This window comes from Nelumbo lutea, chromosome 2 (genome assembly GCF_056320005.1).
Source record: "Nelumbo lutea isolate HS-2025 chromosome 2, American lotus-T2T, whole genome shotgun sequence".
Classification (NCBI taxonomy): Eukaryota; Viridiplantae; Streptophyta; class Magnoliopsida; order Proteales; family Nelumbonaceae; genus Nelumbo; species Nelumbo lutea.
The window spans coordinates 103,961,884-103,985,065 of NC_142685.1; the positions used below are offsets into that span (position 1 = coordinate 103,961,884).

General features: G+C 37.9%; 1 protein-coding gene and 1 long non-coding RNA gene across 2 annotated transcripts; both read right to left on the minus strand.

The window, feature by feature from the left end:
* Positions 1 to 9,017: 9,017 nt before the first annotated feature.
* LOC148872455 (uncharacterized) lies at positions 9,018 to 10,022 on the minus strand. The gene is made up of 3 exons (XR_016107089.1): positions 9,942 to 10,022; positions 9,641 to 9,793; positions 9,018 to 9,502 (listed from the first exon to the last, which is right to left on the minus strand). It is a non-coding gene; the product is annotated as an uncharacterized LOC148872455 (long non-coding RNA).
* Positions 10,023 to 16,955: 6,933 nt separating this feature from the next.
* Positions 16,956 to 22,479, minus strand: LOC148872456 (receptor-like protein 1). Its single transcript, XM_088970127.1, has 7 exons — positions 22,069 to 22,479; positions 21,773 to 21,931; positions 21,485 to 21,685; positions 19,042 to 19,194; positions 18,587 to 18,781; positions 17,759 to 17,905; positions 16,956 to 17,389 (listed from the first exon to the last, which is right to left on the minus strand). The coding sequence occupies exons 1-7, from the start codon at positions 22,457 to 22,459 to the stop codon at positions 16,956 to 16,958; spliced, it is 1,680 nt and encodes a 559-aa protein (XP_088826253.1). The 5' UTR covers positions 22,460 to 22,479.
* Between the last annotated feature and the right edge of the window lie 703 nt (positions 22,480 to 23,182).

Genomic DNA, 23,182 nt, shown 5'->3' on the forward strand with positions numbered 1-23,182 from the left:
AAGGGACCCCAAGCTCGGAGGCAGCCCAAGGTGCCCTAGCCCCGGGGAGGAGGTATAGGCCAGGCGGCTCCCGACGAGTAGTCTATCCTGCCGAGTTGTCGGGCTGAACTCGGTGGTACCTTCCCTTCGAGTTGCGGTTGCGTGTGTTGCGCTATCACACTGAGTCACTGTTTGAGCAAGGTCACACCCACGTGTACCCGTGCTATGAGGTCGGGTCAAATCACCCTCCATCAATTGCCCCCCACTCCCTGTGCTGGCGGCGTTGACCCAGCGCAGGGAGGTCATGACGTGCCGGGTGGATTTGGCTTCGGTAGTCATGCCAATTCGTCGTGCACTTAGTCCAGCTGGACCGGTCCAGTGCCCGATTTGATCAAGAGAGACCCGGGTCGCATTCAGTTTACGCGCGGACCTCACATGATTTGGAATTCGCGGACGTCAAAAACGCGTTAAACGGTTTTCACCTCGAGGAACCCGCAACCGTGGCTATAAATAGAGGGGGACCCTTGGCCATTTCTTCGCCACAAAGTCTTCAGCGTCAGTGTTTGAGCTCGCGCCAGAGGCTTCTAAGCTCGGGTCTTCCAGTTCGTCCCGTTTTCCTAGTCCGGTCGCGTTCCTTTGGTGAGTCTCCCGAGCTTCCTTTTTCCTTCCAGTTTGTTATTTTCCTTTCTACCTGTTATGTCACCTAGCGTAGGTAGCCTAGCCGATGAGCCCGAGGTGGGTACCTCGGCTCAGGGTGGCTCTTCGGCTACCCAGCCGCCCGATGTACGGGTGGCTTCGGGTTATCTGGCATCCACCTCCCACCGAGGTCGGGTGCTAGACCAGTTCGACCCTTCCATCATGACCCTGGAGAGGCTCCAAGACCTCATACAGAGGTTCCATCTTCCCGGGGTGTATTCATATAGTCTCCCTACCAGCAACTTCCCATGGGAGCACGGTCCTGATGAGATCAGGGTCTTTAGGGAGCAGTTAGTAGCCAGACTCCGACTTCCTCTTCACCGCTTGATTGCTGAGGTGCTGGTGCACTTCAACATCACTTTGGACCAACTTCACCCAAATTCCATACGGTATGTGGTTGGGACCATTTCTCTTTGCTTTGACCGATCTCTTCCCATCGACCTGGACGTTCTTAGCACCATTTTGGCCATAAAGAAGAGTGCTTCGGGCACTCTCCCCGGGCATAGACGGTCTTATTACCTGTCTCCCCACTCGGGTTTCAAGCTCATGCACAAGCTCCTGAGTAAAGTCCTGACTTGGAAGCGGGACTACTTCGTAGTTCGGAGCAGCATGGGGTGGCCCTTCCCTACTGACTGGAGGGTGGTTGTTAAAAACCCCGGTGTCATCCTAGATGGGAAGACCAAGAAGGCACTCCAGTCACTGGCTCAGCTCGGTTTAAATTATAAAGAGTTCACATCCGAGGAGAAGCTCATCCAGGCCGGCTTGAGCTCGGGTAGGTTTTGCTTCACTTTGGTTTTTTGTCTGCATGTTTACTTCAGGATTGCTAACACCGAGCTTCACTGCAGGTCCTATGGAGGCAGAGAAGTTAGACAACCAGAGGCTCTTCCACCAGATGAAGAGAAAGAAGCGCATAGCCAAGAAGGCGCGCGTCGAGTCTCCTTAACCCTCTGTCGAGACTCAACCTCCATAGGCCCCAGCTCCGGAGCCCGAGCTCCGAGGTACTCCACCTGTCATCGACCTGGAGGGAGACACGGTGCCTTAGAGGCCCAAAATGGTGGCAGAGCCCTCTGCTAAGTCCACCGAGCCTGTCGCCGGGAGTGCCACGGAGGCTGTTGCTAATGCTCACTCTGCAGAGACTGCCGGTAGGGACCGTCCTGCTAATGCTACCGTCGATGCTTCCGAGGAGTCTGCCCATGACGTGGAGATGACGGCGTCCAACTCGGAGGGTCAGGGGAGCCGAACCGTCCTGAACCCCCAGTGCAGCCTGGAGAAGAGCAAATTGACTGCATACCTGGAGGAGGTCACTAACTAGGCTGACCTTACTCCTGGTCAGCTCGGTGCCCGAGCTACCACTCATACTATGGTGGTGAGCCTTTTTTTTTTTTTTGGTTTCCCTTTTGCAGGTGAACTCTTCCGTATGTGCCTTGACCCTTCAATCAGATCGGCACCTGAGGCGGGCTCTAGAGGCTAAGAAGTCATCCCATGCAGCCCATACAGTACTAAGGGCCATTCGCAGGCAAGTCCATCACTTGGAAAGTGACGCCTTGGCTCAAAAGAACTTCATCGAGGTGCTTCTAGCAGAGAAGAGCGAGTTGGCTCGAGATAAGGATAGATTGAGGGCCGAACTGAACGGGACAAGGTCGGCCAAGAGGTCTTGAGGCTCGAGGTGGACACCCTTAAGGTAGAATAGGATGCTCTGAAGCTCAAGGTGCAGGGCCTTAAAGAAGCCAAAGGGAAGCTGGAGCACGAGGTGGAGGACCTCCAGGAAGACATTAAGGAGAAGACGGCGATCTTCGAGGATGCCCTCAAGGAGACCAAAGTTCAAGCCGTCATTGACTATGCCAAATCTTCGAGGTTTGATGACGTGATGACCGAGGCCTACCGCAGGGGCTTCAAGCTCAATTGGTGGTTAATCAGGCACCTCTACCCCGAGCTCAATACGAGTGCCATCACTACTTCTCGGATCATCGATAACATTGTGCGTTAGTCGAAGGATGACCCAGACTCCGAGGATGAAGGCGCTGACGATGAAGTAGAGGATGCTGGCCCGGTTACTACCCCCAAGGAGGTATCTGGCAAAGACAACGAGCTTCCAAAATAGCTTGGTCCCTGTATTTACAAGCTTAGTCTTCTCTCTTTCTCTTTCTTGTAACAAAACTTTTGTAATGAAATTTTCATAATAAAAAAAAAAATTTACTTTGCTAAACACTTGTGCAAATTTTTTCTTTTACTTGCCAAAGTGGTTGCTTTGTTCTGAACTGTTAGGCTATCAGACTAATTACCCGAAGTGAGGGTTCCTCAACTGCCGTGATCCTGAACTGTACTCCAATACTTAGTAGGGGTAGCCTTATGTACACCGAGGTGAGTGACATAGTAGGGTACATTCCCGACCTGTCTTTACCCGGGTTAAGTTGACTTCAGTTGTCCTAAGCGGGTTCAACTAGTTGCATGCCGGGGTGGGCCACATGTCACAAGGTTCGTGGATGAACTGCCTGCGCCTTAGGCATTGCAAGTACTTAGCCTATGCCGATGGGGCGGCTAAGTCTTATGTGGTGCCGAGGTCTTTCATTAGCTCGGCGTTTTAGCCCTTAGGCTAGAGGAGCGTCTTATAATCCGTTCTCTTATAGTTCTTCTATGCTGAAGAGGCGACAGGGTTTTATAGCACCAAGACCATGTCAGCTCGGCATTTTGGCCCTTAGGCTCGGGTAGTGGCTCGTGGCCTACTCGATTGTTACAGATAGTATTGTCTTAGGTTGACAAATTTCCATGCCTGAGGTACTTGTTTTCCTTCGAGGGTCTTGAGGTCGTACGTTCCTTCTCCGAGCACTCGCTTCACTCGGTAAGGTCCTTCCTAGTTAGACCCGAGCTTGCCAGCGCCGGGCTCAGGTACCATAACATTACGAAGGACCAGGTCGCCGACGCGGAGGTTTCGCTTCTTGACCCTGGCATTATAGTACCGAGCTACTCTCTGCTGGTATGTTGTGGTCCTGATGTACACGAGGTCCCTTATTTCACCGAGTAGGTCAAGCTTGGTACGCAGCTCATCTTCGTTCGTCTGGTCACTGTATGCTTCCAGTCGCAGCATAGGCACTTCAATCTCTACGGGGATAACTGCCTCGGTGTCATAGGTGAGGTTGAAGAGGGTTTCTCCTGTGGTGGTCTTTTTCGTAGTTCGGTAAGCCCATAGAACACTGGGTAGCTCGTCTGCCCACAATCATTTAGCTCGGTCCAATCATGCCTTCATTCCATGGAGGATGGCTCTATTTGTGACTTCTGCTTGACCGTTTTCTTGAGGGTGTGCAACTGAAGTGAAATTCTGTCGGATCCCCATGTCTTGGCACCAGTTCTAGAATTTGATGTCCTCGAACTGCTTGCCGTTGTCAGAAATCAGTACCCGGGGTAACCCGAAGTGGCACACAATGTTCTTCCAAAAGAAGTTTTGGACATTCTGGGCTGTGATCGTTATAAGGGGTTTGGCTTCCACCCACTTGGTGAAGTAATCCACTGCTACCACTAGGAACTTCCTTTGGCCTGTCGCTGGTGGAAACGGTCCAAGTATGTCAATGCCCCGTTGTGCGAAGGGCCACGGGCTGGTGAGATACTTGAGGTCGGTAGCAGGCTGATGGTAAATGTTGGCATGCTTCTGCCATTTGTCACATTTCCTGACGAGCTCAATGGCATCTGTCTTCCTAGCCATCCATAGTTTGAATCAATGGAATTGATGCTTCCCAGCCAAATGGAGTTGACGCTTCCCAATCTGAAGTCGTTTGAATGGATGGAGTCGATGCTTTCCAGCCAACCGTAATTTGAATCGATCGATTTGATGCTTCCCAGCCAGATGGAGTCGATGCTTCCCAATCTGAAATTGTTTGAATGGCTAGAGTCAATGCCTTTAGTTAGCTGTCGTTTGAATGGATGGAATAGAATTTGAACTTGGAGAAGCTTCCAACTAAATGGATGGAGTCAAATTCGAACTTGGAGAAGACGAATGGAACATGAATGCTTTTTGGGTTTGGTGGATTCTGTTTTTAACAAAAGGGTAATATTGTCCTAAAAACTTCATGTTTTCTCCCACTCACTCAATTTGCTATTATTTCTAAATGTAACTGAAATTGTCAATCAACCAAACTTGGTCAATTTCTTTTGCAAAAAGTCCTTAAAATAATTATTCTATTATTAATATTTTTAAATTTTTTTAAATTAAAAATCAAATTTTTGATATAAATGTGGATTTGATAGATTATTTATTCCATTGGTTTATTCTTTTTAATTTGTAATTGGAGTTGTTGAAGATAAGTGTATGATGGTTGTTGGGATTTTATGTAGATATTATGTAATAAAAGTTAATGTATTCCATTTAATGGCATGGAATAAAAGTTGGCTAAGTGGTTAAAGATGCATCGTTTTTAGGCATTAGGCGAGTTGGGGTCTTAGGTTTGAATTACGCTAGTAGCACTTTTTTATATTGAATTTGGCTTGTTTTCAAACTAAGGGTCAATTTTCTTCCATATCAGACTATATCATGCTGCACAATACACACTGATATGATAGTGTATCTTTCCAATCGTAGCATATTCTGTGCCGGTATAACATGATACAGATACAATATGCCCCGTATTGGCATACCGTATTGATATTTTAATCCTTGCTACTAGGTAATCTTTCAAATATGTATTACACATAATTATAATTTATGGACCCTTGTATTAATTGGTGGTGAAATCTCCATATTTCTTGATCCTAAATCTTATTGATTCCACACTCAAAGCCTTTTAACTAGCTGGCAATGTCACCCATAGGTAGGTTATCTGTGGCCCAACCTGAATCAAAACAAGATTGTGATCTAGTTCAATTTTTGAAGGCATTTGATAAGAATACATTTGTACATTGAAAATGATAATAATTATGAATTCTAAGACATATTTGCATTCAAAATGGGGGAAGGTTTGCAACCTAAATTAGATGCAAACATTGCACTCAAAATTGATCAATGTAAAACAAAAGTGATCCGTGTTTGTGCACTAATCACAATCAAAACCATTTTCTAAGAATGCAAAATCTATTAATACAAAATTAAACCAACTTTATATTTTCATGTACCATGCATATTTGTATTTGCACTTCTTACGATGACAAAGTTATCAATCACATGGCAATGCCAAGTGGTTTCATTCATAATTTCTTCTGTTTTGCTATCTTTTGTCTTTTGGTTAAGTCTACTGTATTCAGAATTTTTATTGAGTTTGATTTTTTATGTAATTTTTCTTTTTTCAAAGTATTTTGGCGTTTATAATTAATGAGATTTCAGAGGGGTTTGCTGAGCATGCATCTCTCTAGTGATCTTTGTGTAAATATAAGTGCAAAATAATAATTGGAAAAGTGCTTTCTTTTATGCATTTTCTCCACTAAATAGAAAAGTTGTAAATGGATTTAACCTCCTAAATATTGATCCCAGAGGCGTGTAATTGCAGATGAGATTGATGAAGAAATACTTTCATCTGGTTATAGAATTCAAGAAATATAGAGGCATCTATTTCAACAATCATTTCATATATTAGACTAAATGACATGATTTCATTTTCTTTTAATTGGTTAAAACTTACTTTTATTATTCTTTCATTTATTAAAATATTATCTGTCAAAAAAAATTGAGTCATAAGGGAAAGCTTTTAATTGGTCAACAGATTGTTCAAATTAAGACTGATGTTAATGCCGATTCCCCCTTTGTGTAGCAGCTTCCGAATTTTGGCTATTGGAAGATAAATACGGATGGGAGTATTTTTGAATTCTTAATTGGTTAAATCCATTTCACCGAACTGAATTATTATTTGGGGCAACGAAATAACACTTGGGGTCAAAGTTTTGTTGGCGGGGCAATAGACTTCCAAATGCCTTGAAAGTTCTTTTTGTGTGTAAGGGATATTAAAGTTGCTATGCTCTAGTTTGGCCGCCTCCTTTGGGTAGTGCTCCATGAAGGTTAATTAATTTGGTAGCCGATACTACAGCAAGGTCGAGGTTGATAAAGAGTCTTTTGTCACTACAAGAACCCTACAGGAAACTGATGCACAGAGATGCCCAACATTAAGTGCTCACAAGTGATTGAAATTACCTTGGTTTTTCAGAAAACACATAAAACAGAAAAATAAAAAAGAATGTGAAACAATAAAAGAAAATCAACAAATTTTAGTGTTGGAGGGGAATTCTAGGGAGTAGACTTAACCAATTCTTTCTTAATTGGTAATTATAATCGATAGAGACTTGAGGAATTTGAGGGTATGTACCCAGCAAATCACATTCAAAGATAATACGATCCGAGATGTACTGATGAATTCTGAATTTTCTTTTCTTTTGAGAAATCCCGACCTCTAGTTAATTCCATTTCACCAAACTGAATTCTTATTTGGAGCAATGAAATAATACTTTCTCAAAAAAAAAAAGAAAAGAAAATAAATGAATCTACAAGGATGAAGTAGGAGAAATGTATTTCTCAAGAGTATTTTGGTACCACTTCATCATATACAATTGTTAATTAATAAGAAAAAGATAACAATTTGTCGAACTATGAGACTTGAGTTGGAAGAATAAGTGATCGGTAATCTATATATTTAAAAAGCTAAAATATTATCAAAACAACACTAAGTTAAAATTTGTGGATATTGTCTGTAACAAAGTAGTAAGTAGAGGTAATACAAACATCAATTAGATAAACCCAAACTCGTCCCAATAGGGGTTTATGTAGAAGACTGCCACCAAACCCAACAACACTGTTATATAAGAAGCTATAAAGCTTATAACAAAGGTGTCCATGTCCATGTCCATGCCATCAGGAACTGTTTGCATAGATGGTGATGCCTTGGAACTGTTTGTGCAATTATTCTTCTTTAAGGGTTCTCCACAATGAAGAGGGTTGCCCTCATAGCTAGATTCCCCGAATGTTGCAAATTGTCATTTTCTCTCTGGAGTCCTTCCGGATAGGTTGTTATGAGCCACATTGAAATTCGACAAAGAGTTTAACTCAATCATCTGAGGAGGGATCATTCCCGTCAAATTGTTGTAGGAAAGGTCCAAACTCTCTATTTTTCTCAGATTTGAAAAGCTTGGTGGGATTTGCCCATTTAAATAGTTGTGTGACAGGTTCAATGCACGAATATCACTTAAATCTCCAATTTCAGATGGGATATTGTCTACTAATTTGTTGTAAGAGAGATCAATTCCAGACATGAGCTCAAGATCAACACCCTTGTAAGTTTCGTACCGGAATTTTGATCCTTTCGTACCGGAACACTTCTAGTTCCACCGTGATGTATTCACCACCCAAATCATTTTTATATCCAAAAAACATACTTTTATATGAATATAACTCAGCATATCCGAATCTAGTAAGCTCAACTTCTGAATTTCTTCCATTTGAGTTTGATTCTCCTTTAAATGTGATGTTATTTAAGCAAGAAGGTATCCAACCTAAGAGAAAGTTGTGAGAGAAGTCCATTATGTTGAGATTTTTCAACTCGCACAATTGAACTGGAATTTGACCTTCAAATTGAATCCCTTTCAAAAGCAGGGCATTTAGAGATGAAAGCCCACCAATCCATTCTGAAATTCCACCATTTAAGTGGCTATCCCTAATGTCCAATGTCACCAAGAAAGTGTTGTTTGAGAATGCATTTGTCATTGGTCCTTCCAACATATTTTTCTGAAGATGCACATGTTCCAAATATTGTGAGCTAAAGCAAGAAGGAATCGAGCCCTGAATATCGTTTTCAGAGAGATCCAAATATCTGAGCCGATGTAGTTTACAAAACTCACTTGGAATTGATCCTTCAAGATGATTATTATGCATAACAAGAGACTCAAGACTTGATAAATTTTCCAACCATCTAGGTAGTGGACCAGATATGTTGTTATGACTGATATCTAATTCAGACACTTGCTGGGAACCATGCAACAAGGTATCTGGAAGATTTCCGCCAAAGAGATTGTGATCCAAGTATAACAACTCCAACCAAGTTAGGTTTGTAATTGTAGGAAGTACTTTTCCATACAAATTATTGCACGATAACTTAAGAAACACTAAGTTGTAGCACCCCGTGACCAAATGCTCTGGAATTTGGCCTGATAAATTATTATTGGAAAGATCTAGAATCTGTAAAGATTTCATATTACTGATTGATGGGGGAATTTTTCCTTCAAAACAATTTTGTGATAGCTTTAAGACTTCTAAATTTGAAAAGATGACACCGATATTTGTTGGGATTGAACCAGAGAAGTTATTGTTAGAAAGGATCAAAACAGACAAATTTACACAAGGATGAGGAGAAAGAACAAGAGGGCCTGTCAAGGAGTTGTTCATTAGATTTAAGCCGCCTAGTTGGGTATTGTTTTATAGCAACCAAATGGGAAATTCCCCCCTTAAATCGTTGCTAGAGAGTTGAACTACTCTCAACTCATGTTGGTAGTAGAGGAAACTCGGAAATGCACCATTTTTGAATGTGAAGCCTGATAAGGCAAGAGACTTCAATTGAAAGGATGGAACCCAAGTTGGATAGTCGTCGGCTTCAACTATTAGCCCGTTATCTTCACATTCAAATGAGTCAAGTTTGGAAAGGTTAGCGAATGAATAAAATGAAAATGAACCTTGGAAGGGATTAAAGGTATTCAAGAGAAGTGAGTCCAACAATGAATGATGTGTCAAAGCTTCCTTCAAATTGATTGTAAGAAAGATCCAATGCGCGAAGGGATGTGAGGTTTCCTAAACAATGGTTGAGACTACCCACGAAATCGTTGCCACTAAGATCCAACTCCTGAAGGTTCCTTAGTTTGCACAACCCTGCATGGTGATTCAAAGCATATATGTGTAAATTAAATAATGATTCTGTATATAACTAACCGTGTATTATTTAGAGAGAGCATAAGAAATGACACAAAATAGATCAAAAGATTTTTGGTTTGCCAATAATTAACTTACCTTTATGTGGTAGTTAAGTGACATTGAGTCCAATAGCTGAAGCAATTGATAAGAACTTGAGAGAAATCATTCCCCCCATGTTCTCGAGAAATTTGTTGTTGAGCGTACAATAAGTTAAATCTAATAGCTCCAAATTTCTCCAAGTATCAAACTCTATAAAGCAAAAAAAAAATGAAAAATATTAATTTAGAAAATATTAGTGGAGGAGGTTTGCATATATATCATTAATGTAAATCCAAAGTTGCATAAGACTGAACTATCTCCAAGCAATTATATATTAATGAATCTACAATTAACATACCTTCACTGGTAATTGATCCACTCATCAATGGATTTCCACCGAGATACAATTTCTTAATTACCGGTGCAAGCAAGCCAATATACTGTATAATCGTTGTGTTAAAATTGTTGTAATCTAAATGTATTTCCTCCAACTTGTTAAACCTTTTGAGGCCTGAAATAGAAGCAGAAAACGTCAACGCAAACTACAAATTATTAATGAATGTTGGGATGGCAAGCCGTTTTAATTATAATAAGATTTTATAATCAATTACTAACTTTTATTACTTTGCTTTTATGATTTATCTTATTTTATTATCTACTTTTTCTTATTAGCATATAAGATATATTTGATTTATCTTATTTAAATTTTTAAAGTTTAAATTATACACTATAATGGGAAGGTGGAAAGTAGGGGTGGCCACGAGCCGAGCTGTTCACGAGCTGTTCGAGCTTGGCTCATGAAAAGATTGGCTCGGCTCGGTCTAAACTGAGCTTCAAGCTGAATTCGAGCCTACCATATGGGCTTGTTTGCTAATCGAGCCGAGCTCGAGCTTAATATAGCTCGGCTCGTAAGGCTCGTGAGCCTAGTCGAGTACGTGTACATAAGGTGTCACCTCAGCTCAGCTACTGAAGGAGAGACCTCGGCTCGGCACCTCAGCTACTATGGGAGACCTCAGCTCGGTACCTCGGAAACTAAGGGAGTCCTCGGCTTGGTACCTCGACAACTAAGGGAGACCTCGGCTCGGTACCTCATCAGTTGAGGGAGACCTCGGCTTGGCAGCTCATATCAACACCTCGGCTTTACAATCAAAGGCAACCGAGCTCGAGCTTGAACTTCCTACCTTTTGACTCGAGCCAAGCTCGAGCTCAAGTCACTAGTTCGAACCAAGCTTGAGCCTGATAATTTATGACTGAGCTGAGCTCGAATAGCCAGATATTCGACTTGGGTTAGCTCGAATCCCTAGTGGAAAGAGATTGAGAGAGAGAGAGAGGTTAGATAGTCCATTGGGGATGTAAGATAATATTTAAGAGATGCTTTAGAAAAAAAATATGTGGAAGAGATAGTATAAGAGAAATTTTAGGAAAGGGCCAGGTTTTACGAGTGATTCAATGAGATGGTATCGTTATTTAGGGAATTAAAATAATAAAATAAAATAAATATTAAAATTACAATGAGGATTTTGGAGTCTCATGTAGATTAATGTTAAAGGGGACAATTTGATTGGTCGAAGCATATTCAATACCTTGTCTTTCAGCTATCATAAATTTTGGAATAGATACATAGATAGATTTTTGTGTGGTGCCATGATGATGGTGTCTGTGTGAGGATGGGAAGAAAGATCTATATTGAGAATGACAAATTTATTATTAAAAATCCATAAAATATTTATTTGCATCGGCTTTTTTTCTCTCCCTCTCTAGTGATTGAATGTCTATGATGTCTCTCAGCTTTTTGTTTCCTTCTTATTACCTATCAAACCAAATATAACTTAAAGTGCATCAAGAAGAGTAATTGCTTCATATTCATGACATGAATCATCTAAATTTAGCTTTATGAACAAAAAAGTCTAGACAGAGTTGCAAACAATATATTAGTTTAGAATAATAGCAAAAGCACATTAAAATAATACATTATAGAATTTGCAATTCATACATAAAGGAAAAATAGTAATAGTAGAACAATAGAATTTAGTTGGTAAAGAAAGATAGGATGGACCTAGAGCTTTTGGCCTTACCTACGATGAATGGACATGAAAGATGAGAGTGGAATCGTTGTGAGAAATTTCAAAGGTTCCCTACCTTTGGTGTTAAGGGCCTTAAGGCTTGATGCGTCGATTGAGGAGAGAGAGAGAGAGAGAGAGAGAGAGATAATTTGTTGATTCTTTGCAATGGATAGATGCTAAGAAAACGGAACTCTATAACAAACCAAACACACCTGAACTGAAAGGTTCAAACTTTGGTCCTTAATGATCGGTGTTCTTTGACCAAGTTAGAAGTAATGGAAGGGGAAGGCGTTCAAGATCTTATTATCAATAAATTTGATAGTTTTGTAAAACCATTATTTTATTAATTTTGGTAATCTTAGAGAAAACTAATATAATACAATTTTGTTAATTTACAAAATTAATATTGGTGAATTTGGAAAAATTAATTTTTATAGGTTTGTAATTAATCGTGGTAAGCTCTTTTTTTTCAGTTTCGTAACTAATTTAGAAATACTATTCTAGGTAAATTTGGTAACTAAAGTTTGTAGATTAGTTTCGGTAATTCTGTAAAATTAATTTAACAAAAATTTAATTAATAAAAAATTGTAATTTACCAAAAAGATTAATTTTGGTAAATTAATATTGGTTAATTATGACAATTTATTGAAAATTATTAATTTTATCAATTTAACAAAAAATGATTTCTGTAAATTAATATTGATTAATTATGACAAATTAATAATTTACCAAAAATTAAAACATAATTAATTTTTTGACTAATTTATTCATTAATTTATATTGAAAAATAAAATATCAATAATTCAGTTGTCAAAATTTTATTACATTTTTAGAAAATTGTTGAAAAAAAAAAGATAAACTATTTCACTTTCATAAAATTCTTGATAAAGTATAACATTTTTAGAAAATTATTGATTAATTTATATTTGAAAATAAAAGAAAATGAATTGTGATTAACTTTTAATGGACAATAAAATATAAGTTATTAAATTTTTCAAAAAATTTAATACTTTTTAAAATTAATACATTTTTCAAAAAATATTATTCCAATAACTATTGAAAACTGTTGAAGATCAATTAGTTTTATGATATTTTCTGAGTAGATGTTTTATGTTAGTTATTAGATAGGAGCTGGGGACCATAGTAGTTATGTGAGTCCAAATTTTATTATGTTTTTTGAGTGATCGGTTCACTTTTCTCTCTGTTGGGAGGCGTGGGGAGGAGAGAGATTTCCCTCCAGGTAGGGTTTTCTTCTTCCGGAAGGGTTGGTTTCTATGTGTGTGATATTAAATTATTTTTTGAAGGTTTCCAATCTATTTTTTCTTACTGTTGAACTGTTTGAAGTAAAATAGAGAGTTGGAATACCGAGATGAAATCTACCGGTACTATGGGACTAGGTGTTGGAGGATTATATGTATTTTAATAATAATTTTTGTTTTATCCATTGCTTTTCGCTATATAAGCCTTTAGATATGTTTGGTTTGATAGGAAATAAGAGAAAAACAGAAAATGGAGGTTAAGACTTTCATAAAATTCTTATGACCTTTACTTCAAATTTCTATTTCTCTCTTTCTTTTATCAAACCAAATACAGTATTGTGTTTTAGAATTTTATCCCATACAACACATATATAAGGCTGCAACTTAGAAGTCAGGTTGAGTTGAGCCAGGCTGATGTTCGGGTTAGGGCTAGGGTTGAAATTCATGAACCCAACTTTACTTTGAGTTGAATTAGGGTTGACCCCTTGAGCAACCTGAACCGAACTCTATAATACATGTCATATATAAATACATATATTATATATGATATACCATACACAGATTTGCTTAGATGCATAATAGTTGTTTAGCCCCATCACATACTATCATGTCTTAAAGATAATCACTTAACTTAATCCCAATCCAAAAGACTAAAACCCTAATAACATATTTTATTCTTCTTCTCCTCTCAGCCCTTTGCTACCTATAAGTCATAACTCATAATAAACTAGTCATTTCAAATGCTTACTTTTCTGTTTTTTTTTTTTTTACTAAAAGAACTAATGAAAACATCAACAAACAAACACTAATAAAACATAGATCAATATATGTAGTGAAATTTGAGTTAAAATATGCGATTGACAAGTTCTACAAGATTTTAAGAAATGGGAAGAAGGTTGGGTTGGGCCCAACCCGAGCCAACCCAAGCTGAATTTTGGGTTGGGTTGGTTTAGGGTTGAAGGAACTTAGTTAGGGTTAGGGTTAGATATATCGGGTTGGATTAGGGTTAGGGTTGGGGTTTAGAACTTAGGGTTAAGCTAGGGTTGGTCCCAACCTGACCTAACCTAGACCGACTTGCAGCCCTACATATATATATATATATATAGTATTCATATTATATCACAAAATTTTTTATTACAATTCTAATCAGATCGGATTTGAATTGGATATCTGATAAGGTATCCAATTCTGAATTCGAATCATGTTCTTGAAAATCCTATGGATTGTTACCGTAATCGGATCATTCAGATTTCTCATTGGATCGGATCAAATATACCCATTGCCGAATCCGATCCAATCCGTTTCAGCCCTACTTTTTCTTTTCTTGTTTGGCAAGATTAATTCACTTTAACTTAAATTTTATTTTCTTTCCGTAGGTGGGGTTGTGTTTGGACTTTGATGCCACATGTGCATGCCAAATTGACATGTGTGGTATATGGTATAGTGTCACATATCCTATGGATCATTTATACGTGGGTAAATTACAGATTGTACCCTAGTGGTAGTAACACTTAGCTTCCCAAATATTCATCTGTGGCAAATACCAATTAAAGTGGGCTGTGCCACCCGTGGGCTAGTATGACCCAGCACGATATGGATTGTGCTAAGCAAGCCTGGTCATTGTAGCAACCGGGCCATGTCACGGCCTGACCCATATCCCTAGGTCATGCTAGGCTCGGGTTTTAAGGCACATAAGCTAGCATGGCATGGCACGAGAATGTGGGCTATGATAGCATGACCCATGGCCTAGCATGGCATGTTGGCACGCCCGCATAGTGGCCTGGTACATCATGATAGTTACTTTTGACCAAAATGTTTATTTACAAACTTTTTCTTTATATTAATCACCACCCTAAGTTTTTTCGATTTCTTTTTCAAAATTGTTTTATTTTTCAAATTTATCCTTTGTATCAACCACACACAGGAAAAGTTGCACTTGTAAATTCTTTTTCTTTTTCTTATAAAGTATGAATTGTTTTTTCTGTAGGAACCAGCCCCAATAATAACTGCATGGTATTTCAGACATTTTTATATCTTTTCTTAGAAGATTCGAACAGAGAGGGTCTACTTGCAACTGTCATAAAGTTCAAGGGATGTGATTGAAATTATCAAACTTCAGGGGGTATTTAAACAACAGTCAGAAACTTCAAAAAAAGTTATGGTAATTTGCAATTATTTCAGTTCAATTAATTCATTTTTTAGAAATTTTGGTTTTGGTTTTCAGAATTGAAACATTGTTAACCAAAATAGCCAAAAGACCGAAACGAAAATTTCATTTTTGATTATGTTGATTTTTCCTCAATTCAATTTGTTCGATTTTTCATTTTACAAATTTGATTAAAAAATTCTATTTATTGGTTCAATTTTAATCAATTTAATAAATCAAATACTCACTCCTGTAAATGAGTATAGCTGGTTTTGTCTACTCTTGGGACCCTTGTTGGGTGAGTTGTGGTTCTTGGATGGTTTTCTTCTGTCGGTCCTATTGTGATGGCTCAGTAGGTTTTTTCCTGGTTCTTAAGCTCAGGTAGGTGGTCTTTTCTATTTTATTTGTATAGCTTTGAGCGTCCGCTTTAATTTTTTATTGTTGGCTGTTACTTTTTGTATATCTCTTTCTCCTTTTAATGCAATTTTTGTTTTGACTAATTGCCTTATTGAAAAAAAAAACATTCTCTATGCATAATTAGGTATGCTTATATGTATGTATGTATAAATCCTTGCTTACATAAGAGAAAACTTTTAATTGGTCAACAGATTGGGAGTATTTTGAATTGTTAATTGGTTAATTCGATTTCCCCAAACTGAGTTCTTATTTGGAGCAACGAAATAACACTTGGGGTCATGTATGTTACAGCGGGCTTCTTTCTTATTTATTGAATCGAAGTTTTGTGACGGGCCAATAGACTTCCAAAAGGGGTTTATGATTGCATGATAGTTAGAGGTGTAAATCGAATCAAGTTGCCCGTGTCCTGGTATGGCTTGGCACAGCTTGATATGGCACAATGACAAATGCACCATGTCAGACCCGGCACAGAGATTCATACAGTGTTGGGCCAGGGGTTCAAAACCTATGGGCCGGCATGACATAGCATGACAGCACGTTGATAGCTTTCGGCAGGAAGTTCTTTTTGTGTGTATGAGATATTAAAGTTGCTATGCTTTGGTTTGGCCGCCTTCTTTGGGTAGTGCTCCATGAAGGTTAATTAATTTGGTAGCCGATGCTGCAGTAAGGTCAGGGTTGATAAAGAGTCTTTTGTCACTCAAAGAACCCTACAAGATACTGATGCACATAGATGCCTAACATTAAGTGCTCGCGCAATTGATTGAAATTACCTTGATGGTTTTTTAGAAAACACATAAAACAGAAAAATAAAAAAGAATGTAAAACAATAGAAGAAAATAAACAAATTTTAGGGTTGGAGGTGAATTCTAGGGAGTAGACTTAACCAATTCTTTCTTCATTGCTAATTACAAGTGATAGACACTTGAGGAATTTGAGGGTATGTACCCAGCAAATCACATTCAAAGAGAATACGATCCAAGATGTACTGATTAATTCTAAATTTTCTTTTCTTTTGAGAAATCCCAACCTCTGGTTAATTCCATCTCACCAAACTGAATTCTTATTTGGAGCAATGAAATAATACTTTCTCAAAAAAAAAAAAAAAAACTGAATTTTCAATTGTTAATTAATAAGAAAAAGATAACAGTTTGTGGATATTGTTCGTAACAAAGTAGTAAGTAGAGGTAATATAAACATCAATTAGATAAAACCAAACTCGTCGCCAATAGGGGTTTATGTAGAAAACTGCCACCAAACCCAACAGCACTGTTATATAAGAAGCTATAAAACTTACAACAAAGCTGTACATGTCCATGCCCATGTCCATGTCATCAGGAGCTGTTTACATAGATGGTCGTGCCTTGGAACTGTTTGTGCAATTATTCTTCTTTAAGGGTTCTCCACAAAGAAGAGGGTTGCCCTCATAGCTACTTTCCCCGAATGTTGCAAATTGTCCTTTTCTCTCTGGAGTCCTTCCGGATAGATTGTTATGAGCCACAGTGAAATTTGACAGAGTTTAGCTCAATCATCTGAGGAGGGATCATTCCCGTCAAATTGTTGTAGAAAACGTCCAAACTCTCTATTTTTCTCAGATTTGAAATGCTTGGTGGGATTTGCCCATTTAAATAGTTGTGTGACAGGTTCAATGCAAGAATATCACTTAAATATCCAATTTCAGGTGGGATATTGCCTACTAATTTGTTGCAAGAGAGATCAATTCCAGACATGAGCTCAAGAACAACACCCTTGTAAGTTTCGTACAGGAATTTTGTAGTGAACTCCACTTCTACTTCCACCCTGACGTCTTCACCACCCAAATCATTTTCAGATCCAAATGACATACTTTTATATGAATATAACTCACCATATCCGAATACAGTAAGCTCAACTTCTGAATCTCTTCCATTTGAGTTTGATTCTCCTTTAAATGTGATGTTATTTAAGCAAAAAGGTATCGAACCTGAGAGAGAGTTGAGAGAGAAGTCTATTATGTTGAGATTTTTCAACTGGCACAATTGAATTGGAATTTGTCCTTCCAAAAGCATGACATTTAGAGATGAAAGCCCACCAATCCATTATGGAATTCCACCATTTAAGTGGTTTTCCCTAATGTCCAATGTCACCAAGGAAATGTTGTTTGAAAATGCATTTGTCATTGGTCCTTCCAACCTATTTTTCTGGAGATGCACATGTTCCAAATCTTGTGGGCTATAGCAAGAAGGAATCGAGCCATGGATATTATTTTCAGAGATATCCAAATATATGAGGTATTGTAGTTGACAAAACTCACTTGGAATTGATCCTTCAAGATGATTATTACGCATAACAAGAGATTGAAGACTTGATAAATTTCCCAACCATCTAGGTAGTGCACCAGATATGTTGTTATGACTGATATCTAATTCATACAATTGTTGGGAACCATCCAAGAAGCTATCTGGAAGATTTTCACCAAAGAGATTGTGATCCAGGTATAACTACATCAAGCTAGTTAGGTTTGTAATTGTAGGAAGTATTTTTCCATACAAATTATTGTATGATAACTTAAGAAACGCTAAGTTGGAGGATCCCATGATCAAGTGCTCTGGAATTTGACCTGATAAATTATCATTGGAAAGATCTAGAATCCATAACGATTTCATTTTACTGATTGATGGAGGAATTTTTCCTTCAAAACAATTTTGTGATAGCTTTAAGATTCCCAAATTTGGAAAGATGACACCGATATTTGTTGGGATTGAACCAGAGAAGTTATTGTTAGAAAGGATCAAAACCGACAAATTTACACAAGGATGAGGAGGAAGAACAAGAGGTCCTGTAAAGGAGTTATTCATTAGATTTAAGCGGCCTAGTTTGGTATTGTTTTCTAGCAACCAAATGGGAAATTCCCCCCTTAAATTGTTGCTAGAGAGTTGAACTACTCTCAACTCATGCTGGTAGTAGAGGAAACTCGAAAATGCACCATTTTTGAATGTGAAGCCTGATAAGGCAAGAGACTTCAATTGGAAGGATGGAACCCAGGTTGGATAGTCATCGGCCTCAACTATTAGCCCGTTATTTTCACATTCAAATGAGTCAAGTTTGGAAAGGTTAGCAAAGGAATGAAATGAAAATGAACCTTGGAAGCGATTATGTGAAGGAGAAAAAGGATGGAGTCCAGCAATGAATGATGTGTCAAAGCTTCCTTCAAATTTATTGTAAGAAAGATCCAATGCAAAAAGGGATGTGAGGTTTCCTAAACAATGGTTGAGACTACCCACGAAATCGTTGCCACTAAGATTCAACTCCTGAAGGTTCCTTAGTTTGCACAACCCTGCATGGTGATTCAAAGCATATATATGTAAGAAGAAATTGGCCTTGGGTGCATCCTCCTTTGGTAAAGAGCAGTGCTAAAATATAATCCTTAAGTTATTTGATTGGTATTTCCTTAATTACTAAAATTGCACATGCAACATTCTAATTTGTAAGGGTCTACCACCAAAATTCTAACTTCTGTAAGTATAAAACTAAAAGACTATACAATACAATATTAACTTTAGCAATTATATATTAATGAATCTACAATTAACATACCTTCACGGGTAATTGATCCACTCATCAATGGATTTCCACTGAGATACAATTTCTTAATTACCGGTGCAAGCAGGCCAATATATTGTATAATCGTTGTGTTAAAATTGTTGGCATCTAAATGTATTTCCTCCAACTTGTTAAACCTTTTGAGGTCTGAAATAAAAGCAGAAAATGTCAACGCAAACTACAACCCGAAGTAATCTCTAGTTGTTGAAACGGGCCCCGCCTTACACCAGCTGAGACCATGATAGACGACCTTCTGTGTACAGACCAAATCAACACAGCCTTTGGCATGCATCAACTTTGTGTTGATTGAATTCATTGAATTCATTCCAACTCAAATCCAACCTTTGCAAGTTCTCGAGCCCAGTTAATTCTACAAATTATTCATCAAATTTGATAGTAATATTAAAAAAGAAAATTAAAGTTGATTAAGAAATAGACACTTGAGGAATTTGAGGGTACGTACCCAGCAAATCACATTCAAAGAGAATACGATCCGAGATGTACTGATGAATTCTAAGTTTTCTTTTCTTTTGAGAAATCCCAACTTCTGGTTAATTCCATTTCACCAAACTGAAATCTTATTTGGAGCAATGAAATAATATTTTCTCAAAAAAAAGAAAAAAACTGAATATACAATTGTTAATTAATAAGAAAAAGATAACAGTTTATGGATATTGTCCACAACAAAGTAGTAAATAGAGGTAATAAAAACATCAATTAGATAAAACCAAACTCGTCGCCAATAGTGGTTTATGTAGAAGACTGCCACCAAACCCAACAACACTGTTATATAAGAAGCTATAAAGCTTACAGCAAAGCTGTCCATGTCCATGCCCATGTCCATGCCATCAGGAGCTGTTTGCATAGATGGTGGTGCCGTGGAACTGTTTGTGCAATTATTCTTCTTTAAGGATTCTCCACAAAGAAGAGGGTTGCCCTCATAACTAGATTCCTCGAATGTTGCAAATTGTCATTTTCTCTCTGGAGTCCTTCCGGATAGGTTGTTATGAGCCACATTGAAATTCGACAAAGAGTTTAGTTCAATCATTTGAGGAGGGATCATTTCTGTCAAATTGTTGTAGGAAATGTGCAAACTCTCTATTTTTCTCAAATTTGAAAAGCTTGGTAGGATTTGCCCATTTAAATAGTTGTGTGACAGGTTCAATGCACGAATATCACTTAAATCTCCAATTTCAGGTGGGATATTGCCTACTAATTTGTTGCAAGAGACCATGATAGACGACCATCTGTGTACCGACCAAATCACCACAGCCTTTGGCATGCATCAACTTTGTGTTTGTGATGTGCAACATTATTTTATTTTATAAATATGGATGTATGATGAATATCACACACGTTATGTAATACATACCTTGGATCGGTGGAATCTGATTGAATTTATTCCCACTCAAATCCAACCTTTGCAAGTTCTCGAGCCCTATTAATTCTTCAAATTATTCATCAAATTTTTTAGTAATATTAACAAAGAAAATTAAAGTTGATTAAGAAATAGATAATCCAACTACTTAGAAATTCGTGAGAGATTTAAAGGCTTATATACCTTGGATTGCTAGAGTGCCGGTGAATTCATTTCCACTCAAATCTAACATTTTTAAATTGTTTAGATCACTTAAACAACAAGCCTAAACCATATATAATGTGTAACGTGAATATCACCCAAATAATGTTGTGGTCTACATATTACCACAACATACCCACAAGTTCTACATCATATAGACTTGAAGTAAAATTGGAGTCTTTTTTGTGTGATGGATAGACTAAGTCCCACGCATGGCCAATAATGTTGTGGTCTCTTTTGTAATTGTAGGAAGTATTTTTCCATACAAATTATTGTGCGATAACTTAAGAAACCCTAATCTGGAGCATCCAATGATCAAGTGCTCTGGAATTTGACCTGATAAATTATTATTGGAAAGATCTAGAAACCATAACGATTTCATTTTACCGATTGATGGAGGAATTTTTCCTTCAAAACAATTTTGTGATAACTTTAAGGTATTCAAATTTGGAAAGATTACACCGATATTTGTTGGGATTGAACCAGAGAAGTTATTGTTAGAAAGGATCAAAACAGACAAATTTACACAAGGATGAGGAGGAAGAACAAGAGGGCCTGTAAAGGAGTTATTCATTAGATTTAAGCTGCCTAGTTTGGTATTGTTTTCTAGCAACCAAATGGAAAATCCCCCCCTTAAATTGTTGCTAGAGAGTTGAACTACTATCAACTCATGCTGGTGGTAGAGGAAACTCGGAAAAGCATCAATTTTGAATGTGAAACTTGATAATGCAAGAGACTTTAATTGGAAGGATAGAACCCAGGTTGGATAGTCGTCGGCTTCAACTATTAGCCCATTATCTTCACATTCAAATGAGTCAATTTTGGAAAGGTTAGTGAAGGAATGAAATGAAAATGAACCTTTGAAGCGGTTATGTGAAAGAGAAAGGTATTCAAGAAAAGTGAGGCTAGCAATGAATGATGTGTCAAATCTTCCTTCAAATTGATTGTGAGAAAGATCCAATGAGCAAAGGGATGTCAGGCCTTGGATTGCTTGAACACTGCCATTGAATCCATTCCAACTCAAATCCAACATTTGCAAATTCTCCAGACCGGCAAGTTCTGCACATCATCATTAATCATTAATGAAAGTTGAGAGTATAATTACATATAAAGATAATATATGTGCCTCATCTGAATTCAATATACCTTCAGCAGGAAAGTTCCCTTCCAAATTGTTCTCACTGAGAGACAGATTCTTGAGGGATTTGAGGGCACCCAAAGACAGCAGGATGCTGTTGTTGAAAGCATTAAGACTCAAGTCGAGAAGAACCTCCAGCCTCTTTAATCTACCCAACGGTTCCAGCCCTGCAATAAGAATAAATACATCCATCCATCTCGCTCTCAACGGCTGGATATTACTTATGGGCTTGTGTTGACAATCATGGTTTAATTGAAAGACGATTATAAAACAAATTGCAGTTTTCTTAATTAATTAGCAATACCTTCATTGTCTGCCAAACCTCGAAACCCGTTCTCAGATAAGTCAAGATGTTGAAGCTCTTGAAAGGGAGCATTTAAAAGCCAAATTGGTAGATGAACATCATCATCATATGCCCGACTTCTGGTATAACAGAGATAGAGTTGGATGATCCGGCCAGTGGTAAGATTACATTGAACTCTCTCCCAGGAACAACAATCATCATTATCATCGTCCTCAACCCAAGATGGGAGACAGCCGGAAGAAGTATCATCATAATCAGTCCATGGAACAGAAGCCTTGAAAGCTAAAAGAGCCATCTTCTCCTGCTCCAAACATGCCATTGATTCATGATGATGATGATGAAACTGATGTAGCAGCAGTATAACCATAAGCGATGCCCATAATGTTCTCATCCTCAAAGCCCACCCATGATTTTGAGAAATGGATGGATTTCCCCTGTTTCAGCTTTCTAACTCCCCTCTCCTCTATATATAGGTAGCTGTAATTAGAGCAAAATGAATAATAATTGTTGTGGTCTACATATTACCACAACATACCCACAAGTTCTACATCTTATAGACTTGAAGTAAAATTGGAGTCTCTTTTGTGTGATGGATAGACGTAAGTCCCACGCTTTAGCAATATATTGTCATGGTTGCAACGGTCCATATATGTATGACTTATGACTTTATGAGTCATGGCTATCCAATTATTCGGCCACAACACTCTAGTACTTGACGTAGGGGCATAAAGCCCATTAGCATTAACCATGTCATACGTGGGTCCCCTACATCATACGTGGTTACTCGTTAACCATCCCGTTTAGCTCAAGAAACTTTAATGGAACTTTGGATGAAATAGACATGAAAATATTTAGCCCCTTCTCCCTCTAGTCTTTTTAGAAAATAACCTCTTATAAAATCATTACTAAAAATAGAAATGGTCATTTATTAAAACACCTTTTATAGTTTCATGGATTTACTAAAATCTATCCTAAAATTAAAATTTTTCTAAAACATCATTTATAATTTCCAAACGATTTAATCAATCTTCAATTAGATGACAGCGGAAAATAATAAATTTGACCCTAATGTTTATTTAAATAAATTTAACCAAAATGAAATAAAAATAAAATA